Source organism: Pseudopipra pipra, chromosome 10 (assembly GCF_036250125.1).
Source record: "Pseudopipra pipra isolate bDixPip1 chromosome 10, bDixPip1.hap1, whole genome shotgun sequence".
Taxonomy (NCBI): Eukaryota; Metazoa; Chordata; class Aves; order Passeriformes; family Pipridae; genus Pseudopipra; species Pseudopipra pipra.
The window spans coordinates 17,913,399-17,940,356 of NC_087558.1; the positions used below are offsets into that span (position 1 = coordinate 17,913,399).

A 26,958-nucleotide genomic window follows, 5' to 3' on the forward strand; every position below is an offset into this window, starting at 1 on the left:
GCAGAAGGAAAAGATGAGACCACTATTAACTCATGTTAGCCAAAAAAAAGCTTACAGTCAACATGCCAGGTTCCTGGTCTGTTCATTAAATTTCAGCATAGCCATTCCAAAAGCAATGGGGCTCCATTCATGCCAGAAGGAAATTTAACTGAAAATAAATCGCACGAACAGAAAATGTCCCTTGCTTAACAGTTGTAATTGTTAGTACTGCCCAAGATGGAAAAGGATCCAGGTTAGATGCCTGCCCAACTGGGTAACAAGTATCTCTTGATCCCAGCATGCTTTAAGGGAAGCTCTCCATCTTTGCACCACAAAAGGTTTTTCCCAAGCTTGCTCTATTTGTGAAACTTATTGTATGGAAGGCAACCAAAAAGGATATGGTTCCTCACCTTCTTTTAGCTACTTTTTTAGATGGATATATTTCTCCAGCATGTGACTACATTAAGTAAATTAATTTCCTCTCTTTTGTCTTCTACTCTTCTTTTTCTGCAGCTCTATTCTATCTGTTAAACTGGAAAAAAAAACAAGGTTCTCCTGGGATCTGCACTATAGGCACTGCTCCAGCAGTTCAGCTGACAGGAAACTGATGCACACTTAAGAAACATCAATTGAAAAACCATCTTACTATCACTGTATCACTTACCTGTCACAAGCAGTTGAGATCAGGATTTGTGTTGCTGCAGCACCTTGAGAAACATGAATGTCCAGTTCCTCTCCATTCCTTGTTTTTCTCCATTTCTTGCTTTACAGGTATACCATGCTTCTTTCTAGTATTTCAGCAAAACCAGGATGTGATCTTGATCCATTGATGAACCATGCCACACCTCCAATTTACACATGCACACACATAATGGGACTACTTCAAAGCAATCCAAGGCCACTTTTTATCCATTTTTCCTCTTTACAGTATACTGAGATGCAAGATGGGATCATTGCACAAAGAAAGTACTAAAATGGTAACAAAATACAATTAGCTTTTCCTAGGCTTTGGAATTCACACTTGTCACTGCAGCTGTTAGTGCTGTGTAACATTGCCCTACTTAAAAAAACCCAAACATTAAGTACATCACTGTTGTGAGTGGTTTTCCTCTTCCCAAAAGACAAATGAGACACATTTTTTACTCCAACAGCTATTTAGTTCTCCGGTTCCTAGAGTTAAGTAGAGCCTCTGCAGGGTTTGTTCTTCTTTCTAGGGTACAGTTACTAAGATTTGGACTCCTTGATGCAAGTTTCATGTAAAATTCAAACTTGTCTTTAAACTGAAGTTGAATTCAACTCCAAAAACTATTATTTTACCAGCTCCTCAGGGGATTGCCCACCTTCCTATGCTCTAGCTTCCCTGTTGTGCCCTTTTGGCATTGAGCTCCTGGTTGTGGGCTGCTGCAGCCCAGCCCTTCCCTGCTGTGGGTCACTTGTTCCTCAGATCCTTTGGAACCCCAGCAGGAACCTGGTTTCTGATGATCCTTCAGGAGACTGCAGCAAGCAATCCATCCACCTTCCCTGCCCCCCTGATTTCTCAGCATGTTATGAGCACATATGACCCCCTGAGGAGCAGTGGTACATATCTGAATTTCAGTCAACACAAGCCCACTTTGATACAAACCTTTATTATCTCACATCTTGCCACAGCTATCATTGAAACAATTGATGTTCATATTTTACAGGCACCATAAAAAGTCACAAAGTGTAAAATATGCTTTGTAGTTCACAAAGTAAAAATACTTGAGGACTGACTTTCTGTAAACAAAATTTGGCACAGAGATGTTCACACACAAGGGAACAGGCAGGTACTGTTATCCTGAGCACGTTGGGGAAGCAGCGTTTGCGTGGTATAGAGGGAGAGCATCTCTGTCAATGGGATTACCTGTGGCATTAAAATCCCTTCCCTGGGATTACCTATGGCATTAAAAGGCACAAAGAGAAACACACCACGAAGCAGACCCCAGTCAGTGTAGTCATCCCATCAGAAATCTAAGCACTACCCAATTCTTCTAGTCACAGCTGGGGAGGGAGTGTCACCACTCCTACTGGCTCTTGCTTTGTCCAGCATGAACTGCAACTGAAGACTGTGTTACTCCAACAAACATGGGCAGCCTCCTCGTGGCTGCAGCAGTGGTGGGATTGGTGCCTTCACTGGCCAAAATGAGTCTCTGGCTTCCAGGAGTCTGGCCTTTAAGCTCAGTATTGTGAGTCTGCTTTACAAATCCACACACTAACACAGTAAAATTTTTAGATGATGCCATGTCTACCAGGTTTAGAGATGGAAATTCTATTTTAAAGTAGTCCTGTAGACAACTGGTTAATAAAAGGTAGTTTGGAAGGACCATTATAAACTACAGGCAGCAGTTATTGAGCAACAATAAACATTTAAGTAGCTTGGAGATCTTGTTTTCCTTTTTTCTTTTTTCCATCTCCCTGTGTTACAAAGCAATGACAATATCAGTAGTCATAGTAACACAATCCCTACTTGTTCTACCTATGCCAGTTATGGATGGTACTCAGAGCCCACAGATAATTTTCTCAGGGAGAACACAGGTAAGCCTGTTTTTAAGGTACTCTCTGGACCAGATATTGCCCCCAAATCAGTATAATAATAATAATAATAAATAATGCATATTACCTAGAAGTTTTGGTTAATTTGATCAACAAATATCCATTGTTACTTCCCATCCTCAACCTCAACATTAATGTTTTTAAATTTACATACAGCCTGAGCTTCTATATCATAAAGTAATGTAAAAAGAACAAATAGAGAATGAGAGGAAATATCTCATTAGAGCAGATGATCTAGGATAGAACAGTCTGACATGGACTTCAAATTCTTCTTTCATGAATAATCAGCACTACTCATCAGGGCAGGCAGCAAAGAAACAGATCCAAAGGAAATTTCACACAGCTGGTTAAGGAAAAATGACTGCTCAGGGCTCATCACTTAGTACCATGCTTAGGAACCTACAGATCTCTGCCCAGGAAAAACCTGCTGTGTTTGACCTCCCTAGAAACATGCCCTTCCAAGTGCTGAAACAATCCTGATCTTAAACTCCTGTCAAACCTGTACAGTCACAGTGCTTGCTCTTCTCAAACCCTGTTCCTAAAACCCATTTCTGCTGAATGAGAAGACACCACTCAATATTTTACATGCACAGACAGTCCAGAGATCTCAACCCAGGGAAAGATGGACAGAGAGTGAGGAAGTAAGATGCCTACACCACAGTGATCATCAGGCAGCAAAGGCATGGGAAGGGAGGGCGAACACATATGGCAGCAAGAAAGCTCAAGTAGAGGTGAATTATGGGCACATTTACAGCAGTCTGTCAGGGAAGAGGGGCTTCTTCAGGCAGTGCAAATTCCAGCCCTGGTTCCCAGAAAGACCCTATTGTCCAAGAGAAAATGAGAGCGGGATTCGCTGGCGCATTGTTGCCTACATCCATACACTAAAAGGAAGAGCTCTCCTAAGGAAACCAACTTGTTGCTGGGGGGGTTTTTGGAACACATACATCTGCTCTGTCTGGCAAATACTTGTTTGGCTTTGGAGCTTTGGTTCATTAGGAGTTCACTCTATAACAGAGTTGAGATCTTTCCACTCTTTTCTTTAAACATTTTCATCTTGCTAAGATACTTTCTTTACAGAGTTCTACCTTGTTCCTAAAGTCCCAACTGTGTTTCTTCTAAGAAGCCTCCAGCCCAGCAAGCACGCAGTGTGCCCTGCTAATTCCTGGAGCATCCCAGTGCTGAACTGAACCATCTGCAGATGCCCCAGGCTGCCTGACAACCCTGTGCACAACTTGCCAGAGCACCTAATCGATGTAATATTCAGGCACCAAAACTGCTTAAAGCAAAACAAATTGTTCATTATCATATCTGCAAAGTCCACATGCAGATAGAAAGTATGTACAAACACAAGAATTTATCTCATAAAAAAATCAGTAATATACTACAATTCTCTCCACACACCGTAATCTCCAAGACCTAGGCATTTTAACTGAAAAACAGTTTGGCTTGGATTTTTTTCCTTTTTTTCTGAAATGGATATCCACATTTAGGATACAACTTAAGGTACCTGGTTTATATACAAAGCCTCCTCTTAACCTGCTGCACCCTACAGCTCTGCTCACACTGCCTTGGCATTGCAGCTGTGTCACACTGCAGAGCAGCTTTACACATACTTCCCCACATCTGTCAGTGGGGAAGAAAAAGGCATTATCAAGTACATTTTCCTTGGTGAAGATTCAGAACAAGACTGAGCAAACGGGGCTCCCCCTCCTTCTGTGCAAGTACTTGACATAAGATCATTTTTACTTTGCACAAGGTGTAAAGTTCACATGATTCCCTCACTTCTCCTGTCCTGTGCCTGCCATCTCCTCTGAAGCTGGAACTATCAAACAGATGATTCAAAACACAGATTGTCCCAAAGTCACATCATTCAGTGCTTCCCACCACCCAGCACACACACGCACACAAAAGCTCAACACACTGTTCTCCTCCAAACAGAAGGTTTGCTTTGCTTCCTAACTCGGACAAACCACCTTTGCCAATATCCTATTCAGGGCTGAAAGCTCCTATTTATTCTTGAATTCTCATGTAAAAGGTTTACAATACCCATCTGCTGAAAACACACACCTTCATTTCTGTGGAAGAGCAGCAGGCGTTTCTGGGATTCAGAGAACAACCTGATGCCACATTTGATAAATGCTGGAAAGTCTCTTAACTTCTAATTAAAGACTTCTTGGGTTTATAGTTTTCCTGCTCACGATCTCATGCTGGGGCAATTTCCTGTGCTAAAGCTATAGGTAGGTACCATGGTGGTAAGAAGATCTGTGTGAGATGTCTCACTTGCATTTCTGGTATAGATAAACCTAAAAGGACAACTCAAAACAGCACTGGCTTTGAGGCTTATATCCCAAAGATTTCCCCCCCACCCAAGGGTAAGATAAAAATCAAAAAATCATCTAATAATCCCTTCTTAAAAGTATTCCTTGCATAAGGATAATTACAGATTGCAAAATATGGATTGCAACAAAGATATCTTTCAGCAGATACTGTTTCTTTCCATGAGATTTGGAATTTCAAATTGTAATTTGCTATTCGAAGATGAGAGATTTATGCTCAGGGATCCCATAATTTCTTTTGTGTTCTTCAAACAATTGCCTTAGTTTCTGTAGATACAATGCATGTAGCTCATCAATCTCTTCAGTGGTGGGGTTCAAGTTCCGTTTCACAGGGATGGGGCTTCCCACTGCAAATCAAACACAACAGCAGCATTAGCTTCATTGACATCCCTTTTAAATTAGAATTGCTGTCCCTCTTGTAACAGATGCTACACAGCTCCCAGGGAGATGGCAGAATCACAGCACAATTCTCTTGCCATGGGGCTTGATCCTGCCTTTCACAAACCTGAGTCCAGGGTCTGTTTTTTCACTTGCTTTTTGCTGAAGTTCAGGTAAAATCAGTTAAAACCCCCACCATTTCAGTTTGGCAGCAAAAGAGCAGGTGAGAAGGGGATTAAGTTCTAACTTGAAGGAGCAGTTTACACTTCAAGATACAATCCCACGGGTTATGTGCTGTCCACAAGTTCAACATAGTATTTAAAAAATGTACTTTCTCACAGTCTTCTGTTCTGATGGGAATACTAAAGCTATTCAGTGTGTGGGACATGCCTAAGACAACAGTGGTGCCCTCAACCACACAGTCTCAAAACAGGACTGCAGGAAACACAGTTACCTTCCAGTTTTTTACAGAATGGGTATCACTGCACCAGAAATGTTGTCAGTGACGTCAACCTACGGTAGCATGTAAACTCCCAGGCCCTCTAAGGTGTCTCTGAACCATCCATTGCCCACAAATGTAATTGCAACCAAAATGTTCTCCAGGCACTGCAAAGCCTGCTACTTGCTCCATCAGAGCGAGAGCAAGAGGGAACATGGAAGTCCGGAGGGCAGTCTCCTCCTCTACAAAAAGCTATTGTTAAAAAGCCTGTGATGTGCTAAGAGAAGCTTCCCATGATCTCAGTCTTCCCTGTGTTGTTCAATCACTGCAGATTTTGACAGCTGTTCTGGCACTGGAGGCACCAAGACCCAAACCTGGATTACAAAGAAAATCTGTAGAAAAGCAGAGAGTTAAAAGCACCCCCAGGAGCTTTTCCAGAGGCACCTGAAAATCCCTTTCAAGAGATGTTGCCACTTCAAATTGAATGGTGTTGACTATAGGGAAGCCTAGCCAGAACCACAGAGAGGCTGAGTCTGCATTTTCCAGCTGCAGCTTCAGCTGCCAACAGCTCTCAGGCCCTCTGTGGTGCTGAAATTCAGACTTTACGTGGATAGGACTGGGAACCCAGCCCCAGATTGAGCAATACCTTAGGGGGTATGAAATCAATATACATACAATACAGGATTTCCAGAAGCAAGACTGGAAACAGCAAACAAACCCCAAGCCCTTCTGCAACAGCCTCTTCTCCCAAGAGTGGAGATTTCTTGTGGAATTAGAAACTACATTCATCTCCCTAATTTTATGTGCAGCTTTAAGAAACCTGCTAAATTTGATATTTGAGAGTTGTCTCTATTTCTGAAAAGCAGTAATAATTTTCAGGAAAAACAGAAGTACTGATCAAGCCCAAAACACTCAGACTGCACAAACCTTGGCTTAGCTGAATGGCTTTAGGATCCCTGACTTCTGAACCAGGAGTAAAACGCTGTCAACACAGCTAACTGGTGATCCTTGTGGGTCCCTTCCAACTCAGCATACTCTGCAATCTGTGAACCTGGCTCAGGTAGAGCTCACTGTGACTCTGCAGCTCTCAGAAGCAGAGCCAATGCTTTCCAAGCCATGTTGAGCCATACCAAGAATAACCCACACACCTCCAAGGACACAAGGACATCGTGATAGTTCTCAAACATGAAGAAAGATAAAGGTAAAGGATTTCATCAGATCTTATGAGTTCTGTTGCAAGACTCTGGTCTTGCTGATTTGTAGCACTCCTGTGCTCTTGCCAGGGACCACCTCTGCACTTGCAGTAAATATTACAATGATGATTTGACTCAGAGTAAGACATTTTAAGCTTCAGAACAGTCTCAATGTCATCAGCCAAAGGAAAAATTGCAGAAAATACATTTTAGGTCATCCAATACATCTCATTCCAATGCTTCCTTAACTCTCTGGCTTTAAAATAAGTGACATTTTTAGCCTACCTATGAACAATGGGGGCTTTAAAAATTAAATCTTTTCAAAATATTTAACTGCATGAAGTGATAAAACACAGATCTGCATGAAATTTAACATAAGAGATACATTTTTGTCTTAAACATTTTTATTTGCTTCATACTAAAATCAAATCATCCCTCCATTAAATGGAGGGCCACATTAAATGTCCCTTGTGGAACACCAGAAAAGCTTGATTTACTTTTCTTTGGAAAAAGGCTTCCTTAGCTCACTCCAGTCAGAATCTGGCAAAAAATTATTTGTCAAAAAGTATAAAGACAGAGAAGTATTGCTTTTGCATGATGCCCAGCATCACTTTTTTTTAAAAAAAGTGTGGTTGTCAATAGCACTAGTTAAAGCCATTAAAAATATATTCAGTTCCTCACTCCAGTGAGAATAGATGACCAGTAATGAAAACTTTTGGGGAAAAACACTCTTCCAAACTGCCTGTTTTGGCATGAACACTCACAAGTAAACATGACTGGATCTTTCCATGGGGAAAAAACCAAAAGGGAAGGAAACATCCTAAAGACCTGCAAAGCCCAAGGGCTGTGGCAGAGGTGCTGCAAGGTGCCCTCTCCCTTTCCTCCTCCATCTTTCCCTCTGTCCTGATGAACACCAGGTCAGGACCACACAAGTTCCTTCTAGTAGCCTTGCCCCAGAGCACTGCTGTGGTGGCATCACCCAACTGTTACTTCTCTGCAGAGCTAAGAAATGAAGGTTCTGGGCTTCTAACATGATAACTGCAGCATCCAGAATCCACAGCAACAGCTGGAGAGCCGTGGGATCCCTCTGGTATGGACTGGACAACCCTTGCGTTTCTTTGTGGATTGCTAAGGATAGAAGCCTGGGAGTAACTGAGAATGAAGAGTATGATATGGCCTAGGGCAGAAAGGGGAAAGGAGAAGAAAACCTCCCCTTTTAACTGGGAAGGATAGCAATTAAAGAAAAATAGTTTAAATCTCACATACTGGTTTTACATGCACAATAATCAATTCTTTCTATTATAACAAATCTATAAAGCAGCACACAGATGAATTTCTAAACATTTGCAAAAGCATTAGAAAAGGCACAGGGAACTTACCAACAGTATGAATAGGTTGCCTGTAAGGTATTATGCCAAAACTGTATTGAAATACTCCTCTAGCATGAAACAGGGGTAAAGCAAAGCCCATTATCTTTTGCAGCTTCTCCTGTATGTTTCTGAGCCACGAGCCTTTGGGGTTTGCAACTTGTTTGAATAGTTCATTTTCCCCAAAGGAAAACACCGGAACCAGATGAGCTCTGTAAAACAAAGAGGGCACTGAGAACCCCACATCAGCCTGCACTCACACTGCAGTTCACATCAGCAGCGTGGAAACAGTTTCACAGTACCCAGCACAGAAAGCTTCAGCAGCTTTAGATTTCATCAGCAACAGGCATTCAACTCTTCTGATGTGCAGCTGCTTTTTGATGCCTTGGGTGGTTTGTGTTTAAAAAAAAAAAAAATGATAGGCATACAACTAGCAACTAGATTTTGGCAGTGTTTGGTTGGTACCTATTGCAACTTGTTATGACTGTAATCATAAAAGTGAGTAATTGTATATATCATAAGTACGAGTTTATCCACTCCTGTTTCAGCAAGTCCACACTTGCTGCACTACATTTTCTCCATTGGGAAGCAAAGAAGCCTCATTTCTAACCTTATAATGCTCCCAGCTGGGCGGCATCAAAACCAGATCTTGGCTTGCCTTTGTCTTTTGACTGGCATAATGCATGCCCTTGATTTCAGCTTAAAAGCCATGATAAAAAACAGACATCCTCACAGACATGACTGCAATGCCAAAGTTCTCCTCTGCTGTCCAGTTCCCAGTGAAATCCTGCTTCTTCCAGACTTCTTTGAAAACACCAGCCTTAATCCATTATTACCAGAGGTCAAATCATACCCAGAGAAATTACATGAACTCGCTTTGGCTCTTGTACAGCCTAATGAATTCTCATTCAGTTCATGAATTGGCTTGGCAGGAAAGGCACTGACTCCTGGACAAACTACTTGGGTAGATGGAATCAGTGCAGTTGTCTCCAGCAGGTAAACCCACCATTATACTGAAAACCTTGACTGCAGTATGCTTTTTGAATAATGCTTAGTTTCATTAAATATTCTACAGAGTTTAGAGAAAAAAAGAGCAGGGTAATCCTAAGCAGTCTCTGAAGGATTCATAGATGTTTTATTTGCTTTACTTAAGTCTTAGCTTCTATATTTTAGCTCCATGCAGTCACATTATCTTTGAGGAAAACCTTACTGTAAAATAGCAGCATTGCTATAATATTGTCAGGATGAATTTCTGCATGGCTCTGAATGCCTGAGGAGGATGGAGGATGCACTGAGGACAGAGCTGGCAGGAAAATACTGTGGACAATCAAAACCCACCAGTACAGAAAAAAATCAACTGCTTCAACAGCTTCTTTAGCCTGAGGACTCACACAGACTATCATTCCCACCTACTATTCTGATAGGTGTCTGCTCAAAGTTTCTTTCTCCAGTGGAGCACATATCAGCATCCACCTGTAAAGGAAATATTATAAAGCCTGGTACTTACTGTGGCCATGTAAAAACTCCACTTTTTACTCCAACACTAAGACAAACAGGAATATCGTGTGGTGCAATAGTACCCTGACACTGTGGGATTTGTTTTAATCTGGTGAAGGCTTTTGCAAGATGCTATGTAGGAGGCTGAGACAGAGAAATAAGTAACTTATGGTTATGAAACTAAAGATAAGTCGGCTGATTCGCCGTTTGTTTCATGTCTTTAAGATTTCTTCATATCAGATATTTGTACTACCTTGGACCACAATATCTTTTGCAGAAGTGCAGGACTTCTGCTGACATATTCAGACCACTTTTGACAAGTTCCTAGCTGAGGAACACAGCTTCTCTGTGCTGGCAGCACAGAAGCCAGGGGCAGAGAGGACAGCTTTCTGCATTGCCCCTTCCTCTCTTGGTATTTGATGCTGCAGTTCATGAGCACCAGGAATGTGTGCAGGCACTGATGGCAGGTGGCTCTTCTCATCCATGTCCTGCAGGCCTCCCTTACCCTTTCAGTGCCACATTGGTTGGAAGCTTTCTTCACATTTTGTTACTTTTTAGAAACAAAACGTTAAAACCCGAAGCAATTAATGAATACAGAATCTTTGGGCAAGAGCTCTGTTAGAGTCATATTGTCCCACAGCAGCCATTCCTCTGTTTTGTAAGTGTCCTGATCTTCTTGTTATGTGTTAGAGATGCTTTTGAAATCAAGGCCACGACAGGCCCAGGTGTATCTGATTTCTCAATCCAAATCAATTTAGATGAGAGATAATGACCAGCCTTTGTGATCTGACAGACCAGACATTTATCAACATGCCAAAAAAAAGAGAAAAAAAGGGCACCTAACTATTCTTCTAAATTTTATGGTTAAAACAAGTAAAAGCTACTGGGAGTGTTGAGGATCCCACTGAATTAATCAGCAGCTGAGCAGAAAATGAGTAAAGACTCATTTAGGTGCTAAAGTTCTAATTCAAATACACAAGAGGTGTTTCTGGGTGCAAATTAGACTAAAATGTTACTTTCTATTGGCAAACAGGTCCTTTATGAGTCTCCTAGTCATATGTATAAGGAACTCTCTTGGAATTTTGACACAGAACAGTTTCTAGAACAGACCTTAGCATCCTGTGTGAAAACAGAGAGCTCTTCTTGTAGACCACCTTTTTCCAGTTAATAGCTTAAAAAGCTGTTACAGATTTCTCAAGACTAGTATTTCTTTCTCATTGCTTCACATGTCAATATATAATCCTGGGAGCTTTTCAGAAAGCTTATCAGGTACAAGTCATTGGTTCCAATATTTCTAATATACAAGCCATCTAGACCAGTCCAGAACAAACACAATAGCTTCTAATATGTAAATCACTCAAAAGATAATACCATCTCTGCTTAGTTACACACTGATGGCTGCTTGATAATAAAAAGTAAGCTAGTTTTTCACCAAAAATTCCCAGGAACTTACTTTTGCAAATAACAATCTTCAAAAGGAAGTCTTTAGAATAATGGTGAAAGCAGATCTTCCTCGACCACAGATTTTCAGTGATTTAATAAAACAGGGCCTGGCTTTTCAATTTGTTTGTTTGCTTAAATTGATAAGAAAAGTCTATCTTAATGTAACTTCCATTTACATACCAGACAACAGAATGTTTGTTCTACTCAGCAAAACCAGCCAAGGTTTACTAATATTGTTTCATAATTCTTACTCTTTGCTAGTGCAAGAAACAAATGAAACAAAAGACATGCTAATAACACCTACTGTTTACAAATTATGAAAGTCAAAGGGAGTTTTCAACACTCCCAGATAGGATCTAGGTGGACAGGCTCACTCCTGTGCCAGATATCTCCATGTTCTTAGACAAGTAACTTTCAAAGTCTCTAAGTTTATATAATATGAACTATATTTAAGAATCAATCTGCATTCAAAGCATGCTTACTACATCAGCCTAAATGGGAAACCTACCCATGTTTCAGGGCCATTTTAATAAAGCCCTTCCTCTTGAGGATGTTCAGTGTTAGACTTCCAGGATGTGCATTCAGAGACTCCTCTGCTCCTCCAATCACAATGACAGATGCATGGCCACCTCCTTCATTATTCAGCACATACGAGACACTCTCCTTGGATGCAGAAACCATTCCTTCAGGAGAAAACATTTTAAGAGTGACCACTGGATCTTCACGTGCAAGTACAATGGAATTTAAGAAATATTTTTAAATATCTAGACTGTGTTTCAAAATTATAACAACACAGGACAGAGTTCAACTCTGTAACAAATTTGGTCTTAGGCAAGTCCTTTGATTCACACTCATGAGCTAAATGCTGTTGACTACTGCAAGAGTTTTGAGTTCTCCAGTGTGCTCCTCTGCCACGTTAACTCCCCCTCAGAGAGACTCTGTGCCTGGGAACAGAGGAGTTGAATGGCAGCAGATACTGCTGAGAGGCAGCAGCTAAAGCCATACAGCAGGTGCATATAAACACAGGCACAGAGGGTTAAAAGAATGAATAGAGGACTTGTTAACTCAATGGAGCTACAGTGCCAAGCTGATCCCCTTCATTCTTTTCAAAGCTATAAAGCAGCAGCTCCATTTAAGGCAATGGCCCGACAACATTAGAAGCAGCAGAACTTGTACTGTTCCTAGTGATTGCAACAGCTCATTCTCTAGTAACCAGGCCCCAGCACTCACCAACCTATTTAGGCTAAAATAGCAGACTACATGAAGCTTTTGTGGTACTCCCACTGGTACTTCTAATCAGAGGCACGCTGCTCTATGAGCCTTTATCAATGATTTAGATCTTGCTCTGGACTTGGTGCTTTGAAAAATCCCCTTTCTAACAGATATGCACCTAACCCTTCCAGAGTTCCTTTGTGCCCTGATTTTTACTTCAAAGGCTCATAGTAGTACCATTTACCCAGAAGCCGTGTTTAAAAACACTGTGCTGAATTAATATAATCCAAATGATAATTTAGAGATCAAGTCTAATTGATGTTGTAGTTGGTTTTACAGAGCTGGTATCAAAATGCACTCTTTTGGATGTCCTGGTACTCGCTTGGGTGTTTTTCTCTCAGGGACATTACAATGTGGATCATAAAAATTTCATAAAAAAGGAAAAATGACTGTCACCTCGTTTTGAGAGCTGGCCACCAAGAGGAATAGCTTGCTACTGGAGCAAGTTCAGACCTCAGTAAAAAGCTACTTCCATTTGCCATATAGGTTTTCACAGTTACTTTTACTCTGAAAAATGCAGCTGACCTGAGACTCACAAATAATTCAAGTGATGCTCGTTCACACATCAGCTTGCATCTTCTCTGGAAAGGAAAGCAAGGGCCACTGTCTTTCCCCAGGACAAATGTGTCCCACTGCTGAGGCAGAGATGTCAGCCTGCATGCAGGCACTGCTCACTGCTCGCTCAGAGCACAGCTCTGCAATGACAACTCCAGCCTGGCAGGCTTTGGAGACAGGCAGAACAACACTGGGAGATGAAACAATGTGCTAGGAGCATGGCTTTCAGTACATAGAAGATTTTGTGTTCCATGACTTGACTGATAACCTGTATGACACTGAAGGTCCTCTCTGGTTTATCAGCTGCATACCCGTGAAAACCGAGCTCCAATGCTGACTATTCTTTAGCATGCTTTTTACTGCAGTTGTTTCTTATCCTGCAGGTAAATATTTGTTCCTCGGGGTCAAGATGCCAAAAACATGTAAAGCTGACTTCCAGCCTAGGAAGTTTAACAGGGTTTAAAAGACACTATTTAAAATTGTCATATTCTACCACTGCCAATCCTTCACTTTGCAAGCCTCAAAGAATCCCCTCAGAAATAACATTTGCCTGGAAAGGCATTCTCTGCTATGTTGATGTATATGTAGATATGTAATTCTGATATTAATCTGAACAACCCCCTAGATCTGTTTCTACGAATGGAGCAGCTGAACAGCTTATTGAGATCACACCACCTGTGTTACAGTCAGGAATAAAGTTACATCTCTATCTCCCAAACCTAGTCTTGTGCATCAGACCATACTCAAATACTCTAGTTGAGTGAATTTAAGTAAAATAACTCCTGTATTAAACCACTGTGGGGGAATGCTAGTCCTGATTTCATGAGTCATTCTACTCTTCCCTCAACTTTATTGCTTATTTTTTATTACTGCAGTACCAGTCATGAATATCACCCCTTTATGACAAGTGCTGCTCAGAACAGAGAAAAAAGGATCCTGTTTTTAGAGTTTACATCTCAATTAAAAGTACACAAATTTGCAATATGGGACCTCAGTCAGAAGCAAGTAATTAAGATCTGACTAGAAAGATATTTGTAATGAGTAAAACTTTAAGCTCCCTCAGGTAAGAGATTAGCCTGAATTTGTTTCACAAGTGCCTGCTCCATGACTAAATAACATTATAAATGATTATGCCCTTCTCTTCTTGCATAAAATGAGTACTCAGTACTGCTGTCTCACAGTTCAAGAGATAACCAGCAATTTTTTTTCAGAAAGGAAAAAAAAGCTCAGTGGTATAATTTAACAAAACTATTACTAAAACCTTCCAAATTGTTTTGTTAAATTTCATCATAAAATACAGGTTAAATTTAGCATCAACACTGATCCTCCTGAAGTGAAATTACTTACCTTTATAAGTAGAGGAATAGACCCTACATTTGAAGCAGAAGCTACAATATGGAGGAACAGCTGAGACATTCTGCTTTTACCTACCAGCACTCATTACGTATTCTCTGAAGAAGGGACAGCCAAACCAGATGGGCATGATATGAAGATATGGAGTAAGCCCAGGAAATAAATTTTTGAAACTTGTACCGGTGCAAAAGTTTCCGAAGGCTCCAGCTACCAGGACCCCATGAGGGTGAAAGCCAAGTAAGTAGTTGTGATTTGGGTTCAGATCTGAAGTTTTTATAAGCTGAAAAATAGAGTCAGTGGAGGACATTATAATACTTACCTCAAAAACAACAAGTACGGAGATTGCACATTGACAGGACACAACCGATGACAATTCATCTCTTCTGAGCACTTTAAACTATTGTCCCATTTTACAGATGAACGAAGTTTAAACAGATGTGTCTCAAGATATCATGTCTAGCACTTACTGTGCTGAGGCACTACCTGGTGACCCAACAGTCCAAGCAGAAAACCGGGCCCTGTCCCTTTTTGTCACTATATCTCAGATTTCCCATGTTCTAAAAAGAAGTTAAGTTCACCCTGGAGTAAGTATTAGATTTTTACCAAAGATGAGTCTTAGACAGTTGTCCATGCTCATGGCAATTCAAGCCTGTCTCTGTTCCAATGTTTACAGTTCTGTGAGAAACCTCTTACTCACATGAATGGGAAAGTATTCCCTAAAGTACTTCCAAACAGTCCAGCTTCTGACCCATTGGGACCGTCTGCCTCCAGCACATGGTGTTTCCCAGTCGAGGTAGAGCCACAGCAGATACAGAACAGCAAGGAACCAGAAGTTGCCCAGGATCAGGATCACAAAGAATCCACAGCAAAACTGTCCTGCAAGATACAAAAAGGGAAACCACAGCAAGCATTAATCACACTTGTCTCCTTTTAAGACCCTGAATGTCCAGCCCTGATATTTTTATTATGGATGTTACTCACAAGGCATACAAACTGAACTCAACTTACTCCACATTGCATTGTTACCCTGATGGTGAAACATCTCATGGGTATATCACCTCAGTCTATTATTTCTCCTTCTACTGCACAACAGGATATGTTTGGTAGAGAGCATCTGGTTTACCTAAGGCAGAATAAAAGGACATAGCAGGAGCTAACAAGGATGTGAAGCTGCAGGGAGTGAGAAGAAAGGAGAGCTGTGGAAGGAAAGAACAGAAAGGGGACCACAGCACCATCTCTTTTCTAATGAGAGCAGTGTTGGGCAATCATTTTTCCATTGTTTCTTAGTTCCTCTACCTATAACATGGGACTGGTAGTTCTAATCCCAGTCAAAAGTGCTGTCAGTGGTCAAGGAGACACAATAGACAAGATCAAATGTCCTAGTTAGAACAGCTGGGACCAGTTCATCACTGGATGGGTGTAACCCAAAACTGTGTATTCTATAGCCTTCCATGCCATTTCCCAGAAACTGGTATCAATAGACTATTTACACCTTCTGCCCAGAGCAGCCTGACTCCTCAGGCTATAAACTAGGTGTTAAGAGGGCTGTGAGATAGGAGGGTGCCTCCCATGTCCTCACACTCTTTTGTGGAACTCCCCTCCCTGAGGGAAGAACAGAGCATTCCTGCCTGAACTGGAGAATATATAATCTTGGAGTCTTGGAACTTTGGAAAACACTCGTGGGATCCAGAGGAAGACTGCAGCTCATCGCTCTCAGCTGGACTGCAACCATCACTCTCGACTGGACTGCAATCACCACTCTTGACCAGACTGCAACAGCACTCTCACCAACAGGTTTTCCCCTCTCCTTTTACTTTGGACTCAGGGGGCCCAAAGAACACCACTCTGTTCATGCCCCAGGGTGCTGGGTTATACATTTGGGTTTTGTGGGTTAAAACCAACTGTTTCTCTGTATAACTGTACTTATTGTATTATTTTATTAAATTGTTATTCTGACTTATAATCTCTGTTTTGAGTTGAGTTCATTTCCCCTGCTGGTTTACCTTTAAACCAGCACATCAAAACATCAAGAGGTTCCACTTCAGCCACTAAACATGTCACTCTAAGTGGAAGTTCACTACTGCTATGGAAACACAACAGCAGTTTTAAGTCCTGATACATCCATAAGTACATCCTGCTACAATAACGATACATAAGAATTGTATTATACACAATTCAAAGAGCAAGAAAAAGCTGTTCAGTTAAACACAATGTGTTACTTTAGGACTCAACTCTCAAATAATTATTCAGGAAAACACTATGGAAACTTTATCTTTGTAGAACTTGAAGAGTTTTACACTCTTGGAGCAACTTGAACAGCCCTGGGCAGCGCTGGCTGAAGAGCAGTACAGAGGTACCTGCTGCTCTCTGCCCTGTGGTACTCCCTGCAGCAGCCTGCTTGCTCTGACACCTCCTGAAAAACCCCATCAGGCTCATGGATCAGATCCTGAATTCCAGGTTTGAAAAGGAGCCAGGGCTTTAGCATAATGTATTTATAGAATGGCAAGCAAAATAGGACCCAGTCCTCACTGGAAGACTCAACAGGCAGAGTTGTAGGAAACAGGCATTTTTCAGTGATGTTTTACAGAGGAGAAGTAGAACTTGATGTCTCCCAGTTGACTGGCTTTCATGGGGGAAATATCTTGTTATGTCCTAAAAGAAGTTATACCAGTAAACCATGCTGAGCTAAATACACCAATAAATAGAGCAGAATTAAAAAAACAAAACAAAACAAACAAAAAAACCAAACCAAACCAAACAAAAAAAAACCAGAAGTACTTCAGGCAATACTTTGGCTAACACTAGGTAAATATCACCAGAACTGAAAACTTTGAAATAAGCAGATGGACCAACAGTAAAACCCACTCATCCTAGTTTAGATCACCTTCATTCAAAAGATATTACTTGGGCATTGAAAACTCACAGCAGATTTCCCAGACGAAGCAGGTTTCGAACTGCTGGAATTCAGAGCTTAACTTGGCCTGATGACACTCTTGTGTTTCCTTCAACCTGAATACTTACTTTTTCTGAACTTCAGCCAACTTGTTCTTGTGCCTAGTTTGACTGTGCCTTCGGAACAGAAATTAATATCCTGTCATGGGGTCACTGAGAACTACCACAGAATCCAGAAGCAGACAGAGAAAACAAAGTTGCTGGTTAGATTGAGTAGGAAAGAAAGGGATGAACATTCACATTTATGGCAGGGATATGAGCAGAAAAATAAGGAATTTCACTTGCTCTGAGGAAGCGATAAGGAAACAACCATAAACAAAACCAAGAGCTGGATCAGATCTACCATTTTGAAGGATACTCCATTCCTCAGTACAGAAGCTCACCGCTTCCTGCTCAAACAGGCAACCCCAGTTTTGCACAGAAAAGCACTTCAGTGAGAGCTCTTGAAAAATACAACTGCTAATTGAGACCCACAGACCTCCAAAGTTAATGTGGAAAACTCACAAGAGTTGCAACAAGTTCTAAGGACCGCCACTAATGCAGGACAAGTAACACAGGTGAAAGATGACACTCAATTCCACTGCTCCAGATGAAGAAATCATTGGGAATCCCACACCAGCATCACTTCAAAACAGGGCACAGAAGTCTTTTGAGGAAGTCGCCACCTGTTCTTTGGAGAAGAGATTCTGAAACTACAGGAATTTCTAGGAATGCTAATCTGGACAGGATGCTAAAATTTCACAGTTTAAGTTTGAGAGAAGTTTTTTAAATCACCATAAATCTATTAGTTTCAAGTTGTTATGCAAAAATTGTCAAGGATTTATATTTGCTAGCCTTCCTTGCAGAAGCACTTTTGGCTCAGTGCAGAATCACATGGGTTTTTGGTATCAGTTTCCAAGCCAAATAGCTGAAAGGTGTTTTTTAAGCAAAGCATCCTTGCTGTGAGACCTAATTAAATCAGCAGTGAGAAGGCCCCGATAGCAACACTTAATCCTATGCGGACAAAGGTACACGAGATCAACAAGCTCAATGCTTTGCTTTAGGTAGAACACATTCCTGAGTGCGTGCAAGGTATGGGGAGATAAGTGTGCTGTTAGCACTTCCTAAGGAGAGCTCAGCATCTTGTAGGACAAAGTCATTACTGCATTCCCTGTGAGACAAGTGGCAAATTCCTTTTACCATACCTCCTTATTATTTCAATGCATTAGCAGCCTGCAAGGTGAGTTAAACAGTGATGACTCAAACCCAATGAGCCTATAAACACAAACGGGGTGTTTTCTCCTTCAGACAAGACAGTGAGTAAACAAATGACAACCATTTTACCCAAATTCATAAACAAATTCCAGGCAAAAGGTCAATAACTTGGAATTCATCATTCTACTCTATCATTACATCCGTGGATGTAATCCAATGTATGCTGTAAGAATAATTTTTTGGTAGAAATTGAATTAAAGCTTTGAAAAATATCTCTATGGTGTATTGGAATAGTGGAGGGAAAAGGAAATATAGATTAAAAGAAAAATCACTGCCATGGGACTCTGAACATAGGGTTTTCCAGCCAATGTTGGCAAGTCCCTTTTCCTCCATTTCCCTATTTACAACATGTGGATATTCATCTGTTGCAAACAATGGATGTAGTGTTAGCAGCACTGGAAGCCATCCTGCCCAATATTTGAACCCCTGATGCTTTAATCATTGAACAGGCTCTGAGTTTGCAGCTGTGGGCACCAAATTCATAAAATAGTTAAAATACCACAGAGGTAGGAAGTAGGAAAACAGCATATTGGGGGACAAAATACAGGGGATGCCCGCAATTGGAAGATCGAAATGCATTTGTAGTTATTAAGGAGTCAAAAATGTTTGAGTAATATCTAATGTGATGGCCACCAAATGTCCACTAGAAGAAAAGCCTCTCATTACTCTCAGAGCAGTCACAAACCATGCCCAGACAGTGCAAGTGTGTCCTAGGTGCCAAGGGTGCTTGTCTCAATCCAAACAGCACTACAGGCTCTCTGTAGTGCCCCAAAAACCTGTGCAAAGCAGCTCACTCCAAAACCTCCACACGGCCTGACAGCTCTGAACTACCAGCCAGTTCCTGCTGTTTCCCACATGCCATTAGCAAAGTTTTCTCTAAACACATTATGTTGCTATGCCTTAAATGAGATGAAGACTTTTAGAGTTCAGCACCAAGGACATGATAAATAAAACATCTTTTTTCTGCTGGCATTCTACTGAATACACAAGTAGAGATGTGATTTTTAATACTGTACTTCTCTGGGCTTTATGAGTACATATGCATACCAATACACAAAGCAAGGTGAAAAGCTCATTTTTTACACCTGTGGACACAGAGGGGAAAAAAAAAAAACAAACAACAAAACAAAAGATGGCATATCCTTCAATAACCATGTTGATGTACCTACAATGGAACACCTTCAGTTTTCAGATCTCAGACTCTGAGCTGGGTTAGGAACAGAACATTGGAGGGAACACACAAAGAGAATTCCACAGTGATATTTTCATCCCTAATGCTCTTCTCTATTATCCCTCAAGATACCATTGATAAGTTGATTTTGGCATTAAAAAAAATTACTTTCCCTGCTTAGTGGATTCTTTCACGCTGGAAAAGAAAAAAAATCAGCTTTAATTTCTGGAAATACTTTCTGTATTATTTATAAATCATAAAGAAAGTGACTGAAATTTAAATGAACAAATACCACAAACAGACTCCAACAGTCCCACCAAAGTAAGATCTGAGACAATAGGCAACACTTGAAAGGAGGCAACCTGCTAGGGCAACAGTATCATGCCTCTGCAGCTTTTACATAGAAAGTCTCTTTTTAAAAAAAATAGTCATAACGTTAGTACTATCCTGTTTAAAGCCTACTAGTCTGTGCAATTCTGTCAATTTACAAATTTCCACCAGGAGCACAGGAACCTGCTGTCACTTTTTAATTATGGCAAAGAAAAAGCTGGGAATTTATTTAAACTAACTGCACTGGGAAGTTGTTGAAGACCACAGGAATTTGGTATTCACCTCCAGGACTGAGGTGGTCAGGTGGCCAGCATTCATTGAATACGTGTCAGTCTCCTGTAGTGGAGGGCCTTTGTCAGGTTATTGGTTACAAATGGGAGCCCCAGTCAGAAGGATATTTGAGCATTCCTACCAAGGGAGCTGTATCTCAACAGTGGTGTGATAATGAATACAAACCACCCTAAGATGCAAGGTTTGAAGGTTTGTTTATGCCGAAATTTGGTTGCAGTTCCCAAGACCTTGCACTGGCAAATACTGATAAACTACAGATACAGAGCATTAAGCACTACTGACTTGCAGATAGTGTGGTCTGGATACCATAAATCCCTCAGTTACTAATTACCAAATCCCAAAACAGCTTGCCAGATTTAGCCTACATATTTCCTGTTTCTTTTATTTCTCCTTAGGCATCCAGTGTCAGTTATGTTCACACACAGGTTGCCAGGCCAGCATCTCTGGCCTGACACAGCACAGTCATTTTCTCTTCTTATTCTTGAGAGATACAAACAAATATACACAGATATATGGTGAAATTCCCTCCCTACGAAGGTAACAGAGGCAGCATTCCTAGAAAAACTAGTCAGTGAGGCATCAGTAAGTACCCTGTTATTCTCTGTGATCACACTTCAGTCACTACCCACAGGCCAGCAATAAATTTTATGGATAGATGAGTTCAGACTGACAAAAACATGTAGCAATTACAGCCTGCTTGCTAAGATAACTCAGCTAAGCTCCATGAGCCTTTCTTAATTATTGAAAGAGGTTTTTTTTAAAAAAGGCTTTGAGGAAGGACAAGACCATATTAGTTAGCCAGCTATCACTGATGAATTAAATCAACAACAGATAACAAAAAACCATGGCATGTTTTGGGAAAAAGTTATTATTTGCTTTAGCACATTACCTGCTTTCTCAACACAGAAATCACGTATTAATCCAGCAGCAATATCTCACCCTGTGGCAAATTTTTCATAATTTCTACTCTTTTGGGGAAGCCAGATCCACAACCCCAAACTATCTCCAGCAAGTTCAATTAACAGACTATTTCATCCTACATGCACGGAAGTTTAATCACTAGAAAACAGGATGTACTTTAATATATAACAACGTCTTCAACATATTATTTTGTGGCTTCATGCAGATTAAAGTATACCTTATATTACATACTCATTTTGTATGTATTTTGCTAGTAAACACAGGGGTGCCTGCACAACAGTCACTTCCTAAATCCCCAGCGAGAAGAAGACCAGCTGGACCTCAAAAGTGAGCCTTAGAGGATGCATCCCCTACCACCATCTTGTCTCAGAGCAAAACACTGGTACCTCTGTCACAGGGTTAAACTCTCATTTTCCTCTCTCATCATCATCATCCAAGACATCATCACTCCACCCAAGTTACCTAGTTATGCATTTGATTTTGTACATGCTCAAACTCCACTGTCCCTTTTCACATCAGTCGCACAGAAGCTAGCAGGAGAGAAGCTCACCAACCCATCTTCTAGCTTTATTTTCTCCAAAATGCTGTCATCTGATTTGTGCACATAAGAAAGAAAGGAAAACAAAAGGCTAAAGCACCTGCCAAGCAGCACTTCAGTCAAATCTGATTAGTTTGTCGGGTTTTGTTTGGTTGGGGGTTTTGTTTTGTTTGTTTGTTTTATGGTTTGGTTTGTTGTTTTGGTTTTTTGCTTAAATGGTTTTGTCTTTAAATGAACCCTTTGATCTACCTCCTGGCTAGGTACCGCTCATGTCCTGATACAAACTGAAACTCACTGACAGATGTGCAGTACTGAGGCACACAGCTCACACACAAAGGATAAATCACTGCCCAGTTACTGTGCAAGAAACAGAAAACCTGTTCCTAACAGGAGGATATTGGACAAAGTGGTAAACACATACAATTAATTCAAAGTTCTTGAGAAAAATATTTCCAAGCTTAAAAACAAAGATTTTGTATTAAACACTGGGGACATCCATTGCATTCATTGACAGCGACAACTCCTTTTGTGTGTGTGTGTACCATGAAACCTATGGTACAAAAATGTGAGTGATGTGACCTCTTTGCTTTGTTGGTCCAGCAGCACTTACAGGCTCGGAGATTTCATTTCTCCAGGTGCCTTTCTGCCTGGGGTTGGGCTGCACAATGGCACAGAGTGATCAAGAGCAGGCAGCTTCACAGTAAGACATGATGTGGGTGCTGCACGAGCTTGGAATGGGGCCAGACCAGCCCCAGGACTGTCAGTCCCTGGCCAAGATGATGAATCTCTAATAAAAGTAATTACAGCTATAAAACTACCTATCAAAATGGTCTGTTTCGGCTTTTTTCCAAGGTAGGTGCTATGAAATTGCAAAACTTCATATATTTGCTGTTTCAGCAGTGCAACACTAATCGCTTGACACTATGATTCAGCCTGAAGCTCTTTTGGATACCTGCCTAATACTGCAAGTAACAGTATCATTTCAGCATTTCCTCATTTTTAGTTTTCACGTTTAGTTTTCTGGACTCCAGACTAACCATAACACTTTTCTTTCAAAAGAGAGAAGCCCATTTAAAACATCTTTTCATGGAACTTATAACTAAACTTTTTTGGCCTGCTGCATTTAGAGAACATAAGATAGGAAACCATATGGCAGTTTCAGCCAGCATACGGTGGGAATCTGTGAATGGACATTTCTCTCATCTAATCCAGTATTTCAGAACTTATTTTGGCTTCTGGTGTCATGCCCTTGGATAATGAACAGACAAATCACTGTTACAATGAAAACTTGTCTTTTCCCTTTGAGGGTGAACTTTGGCAGCTTGCAGCACAGAACAAGGAAGCACAGGAACGTACAGCCAGAATTTTAAAGAGGTTCCTTTTGTGTGTAATGAAATTCTATGCACATCTGTACAGCTTTTTTGAGGCAGAGGCATGTTTACTCTGCCTACGCTGTACAGCAGAAGTAATGTATCTGTAGTGCAGACCCAGCCTAAGTTGGTATGCTGCATGAAGAAGCACAACTTTGCTTGTACCATTCTGCTGCAGCTATTTTTTCAGTATTTTTTGACTGATTCGCTCTTTCTACAGTGGGGATAAGATTCAGTCTTCACCAACTATTGCATGTCTGTATTTCAGATCAACTTGTGCATAGCCTTTAGTCACACAAGCAAGAGGGCATTTTTAGTCATCAATTCCACAGTCTCAGAAAACCATGCAGCATTACGAGAAAGCAAGCCTGGAGAGAAAGGGATTTTTACATTTCTCAGCCAGGGAGATAAAACCAATGCTTGATTTTCTGAGTCTTCTATCCAAGTCACATTACAAATTCCAAGTTGAAATAATAGGCTCACATACCCCTTACAGCTTATTCAGTGTGCCAAATCACATTTTCACATGTCACTCCCCCGATTTAAAGGGCATCATTAACTGATTAAGCTTTTGTCATTCAGGGCACTAATTTTCAGAGTTATCTTTATCTGTTAGTCCTACTGTTCATTTTACTAAGTTATGGCACCTTACCACATACCTAGATGGACAACTTCGGGAGCTAGGGCAGTCCCCTGGTTATTCACTGCTCTAAACATAATACCTCTATCTATAATATGAATCATTAGTTATCATGGGGTGTTATCTGTTCATGTTTCCACATGTAGATATTTAACACAAGACAGACTGAATCTACATAAGATCTTGCTTGCCATAAACTAGTTGCAGCCACATACAACCCCCCAAACAACACCTAAATCTCAAATGTCTCCTGCAATCAGCTCACACGGTATTTCAGTTGTATTGGGACACCCCCTCCATGATTTCAAAGTGTCACTTTTGAGTTCAAGAGCTTACAAACAGATAATGCTTCCCTATTTTATCTGCACAGCAGGGGGGGAAAAAAAAAGACAGAAAATCCAGACATAGAAACAATTCAGAACTTCAGAAAACAGCCCTTTTTTCATTGCTTTAAGTCATTTAGGATTCAGCCACCTGAATTTTCCTACAGCTAAATGAAAAGTTTTGGCCAGATCACTATGATTGAAAGCTTACATCTATGAAATTAAAAGCTCACCTTGGATAGCCCTAAAGATAAGCATCCCCATGAAGCACAAGCAGATAACCATTATTAAAATCAATTTGTTCACCAAAATTCAAACATTCTTGCAAACTGCTTTTTCGTGGTCACATGTACTCACTATACCAAACATAACCAGCCATAAGACCACTTCCTTGTTGATTTTCCTTGACATTTATTCCCAAACACCACCAGCTGCAGATGACAGCTGCCTACTTCTGCTGAACTACAGCAAGAGTGGATTTTCTGCATCCCAATCACTTCTAGTAAGGTCAGAAGGATGTGTTTTTCTGCAGTAGCATTGCTACTTTAGGATAAAAAATTGCTTTCTTCCACTGCTACTGAACTTCCACTGCATTATGAGACTGGAAAAATGGCAGCTGCCAAGATCTAATTCAATAACAGAAAATTAGAAGTACAGACTATTTACCATGTAGACACAAACACAAACAGTTCATACTCCAACTACATATAATTTAGAGGTAAGAAAACAGCCAGATGCTAAGGATAAATCTATGAAGATGCTTCATACCCTCCATGCTTCTCCCACATACGCATATCTTTCATGTGTGGGCTAACAGCCTAAAAAAAGAAATCATCTGAAAGACATGAGACCATCTGAAGGATAATATATTTGTAAGACACACAAGGAAGATATATGCACACATTCCTTTTCTCCTTGTAAGTCCTCAAGCACAGACGGTCACAAAGCATTCCAACATTTCCAGTAAGGCACAGGTAATCAGTTTCTCTGTACCTCAGAACAGATTATTTGATAACCACTTCCCAATTTACACAATCCATGGTTTTAGTCTGAGAGAGTTAAGGCTTATCTTTCCTTATCAAGTGACCCATTCCACTGAGTTCAAGATGACTACCCATGTGAATAAGATTTGCTGCTGTGAATAGGTGTTTAGTGATAGGTGTCTATTAAGATATTATGAACATTAATTATAGAGGAACAATCAGTGCAAAAAGTTTATCAAGTAGAATTGTTACAAACACTTCCTCAAAGCAAGTGAGGACATTTACAGAAATGGCTGCGTTTGAGCCAGTTCCTTGATGATCCCTATTAATTTTCATCACCTAGTTAAATGAGAATTTTATTGAACTGCAGTATATAAAGTTATTTTACACAATTACTAATGAAAACAGCATTAGTCATGTACAAGCCTTTATGCTCATGTTCAGTAAAAAGTTTCTGTCAGAAACCTAGACAGCACCTCAACGTGAAGACACAGTCACTAGCTTTTTAGGATCATATTTGAAAAAGAACCCATAGAAAGAAATAGACCCAAATAAGAGGGAAAGCCATCCAGAGCTTTAAGAAAAGAAAGAAGTGCGATGCTCTTCCCCGCCCAGGGATCGCCGGGGAGCTGCTCGCCTCTGGCCGCAGCCTCTGCACCCACGTGGAGACACGGGGTGGCACAGAGCGACGCACACAGGTAACGCCGGCCACGGAAAAAGCCGATTCTTAGCCGTTTTCCCTCTGGGGCAAGGGTAGGAAGGAGGAAGGCTGTTACCCAGCAGGAGGAAGGAGAAGATCCACTGCAGCACGGCGACTGTCTGGATCCTCCTCTTTAGGGGGATGTTGATGGGGGCAAACTCGACCTTCATGCTGACGGGCGGAGAGCAGCGCGGGGAGGCGCGGACCTGCCGGCTCCGGTTCCAGCCGCGGCTCCAGGCGCAGCCCCAGCCCGCCGCACCTGCCCGCTCCGCTCCGCTCTGCCGCGGCCCCGGCGGAGGACGCGCCCCTCCCGCCGCCGGCGCTGCCCACGGAGAGGCGGCACCGCCCGCCCCGGCCGTCGGAAACCCGATCCTGGAGCGGGAATGGGACGCAGCCCGGGCGCGGCTGCGGGGCTGGTTCTGCTACGCCCCCTCCTCAGGGACGGCTCTCACGGCCCGGGACACCGCGGCTGCTCCCGGTCCTGAACGGCAGCGGGGCGGAGGCACCCGCGGCTTTATCGGAGCGAGCCCCAGCACCCGCGGAGCCAGGTGTGTCCGCACCCCCGGCACCCGCGGAGCCAGGTGTGTCCGCACCCCCGGCACCTGCGCTGCCCTGACCGTCCGGGCCGGCGTTTCCTCTCGCAGCGGCCGGAGCGCCGGCGCTCCTGGGCGCGCTTAAGGCTCTTGCCATTAAAGAGCTTATGCAGCTGACCCAGAACTTAAGAGTTCCTGCAGCGTTCGGGGTCAAGCCTTTCGTTTCTGATTAAACCAGCACACGCACAGCCTCCTCCCGCTGCCGGGGTGTCCGTGACGGGGACCGTCCCAAACAAAAATGAAAAGTGAAAAAGAAAACACACTCCCGAAACTTGCACACCGCTGCCCCGGCTGAACCCTCTTCCCCGCGGGGACGGCGGCAGCGCCCGGGACTCCTGGTCCAGTGTGGGGCCAGGGACAGCGCCGGGACTGGCGGTCCCGTATGGGGACAGGAACAGCGCCGGGACTGGCGGTCCCGTATGGGGACAGGGACAGCGCCGGGACTGGCGGTCCCGTATGGGGACAGGGACAGGAACAGCGCCGGGACTGGCGGTCCCATGTGGGAA

General features: G+C 41.9%; 1 protein-coding gene across 1 annotated transcript; it reads right to left on the reverse strand.

Annotated features, from left to right (window-relative positions):
• Nucleotides 1-4,977: 4,977 nt before the first annotated feature.
• On the reverse strand, nucleotides 4,978-26,270 carry MOGAT1 (monoacylglycerol O-acyltransferase 1). The gene is made up of 6 exons (XM_064666546.1): nucleotides 25,936-26,270; nucleotides 15,084-15,262; nucleotides 14,465-14,666; nucleotides 11,715-11,889; nucleotides 8,279-8,478; nucleotides 4,978-5,236 (listed from the first exon to the last, which is right to left on the reverse strand). The coding sequence occupies exons 1-6, from the start codon at nucleotides 26,027-26,029 to the stop codon at nucleotides 5,082-5,084; spliced, it is 1,005 nt and encodes a 334-aa protein (XP_064522616.1). The 5' UTR covers nucleotides 26,030-26,270; the 3' UTR covers nucleotides 4,978-5,081.
• Between the last annotated feature and the right edge of the window lie 688 nt (nucleotides 26,271-26,958).

Coding starts and splice junctions, on each gene's coding strand:
- MOGAT1 (XM_064666546.1), bottom strand. CDS start 26,029: ATGAAGGTCGAGTTTGCCCCCATCAACATCCCCCTAAAGAGGAGGATC. Junction 15,263..25,935: donor CTTCTCCTTCCTCCTGCTGG/GTAACAGCCTTC, acceptor TGTATCTTGCAG/GACAGTTTTGCTGTGGATTC. Junction 14,667..15,083: donor GGGAATACTTTCCCATTCAT/GTGAGTAAGAGG, acceptor TCTATTTTTCAG/CTTATAAAAACTTCAGATCT.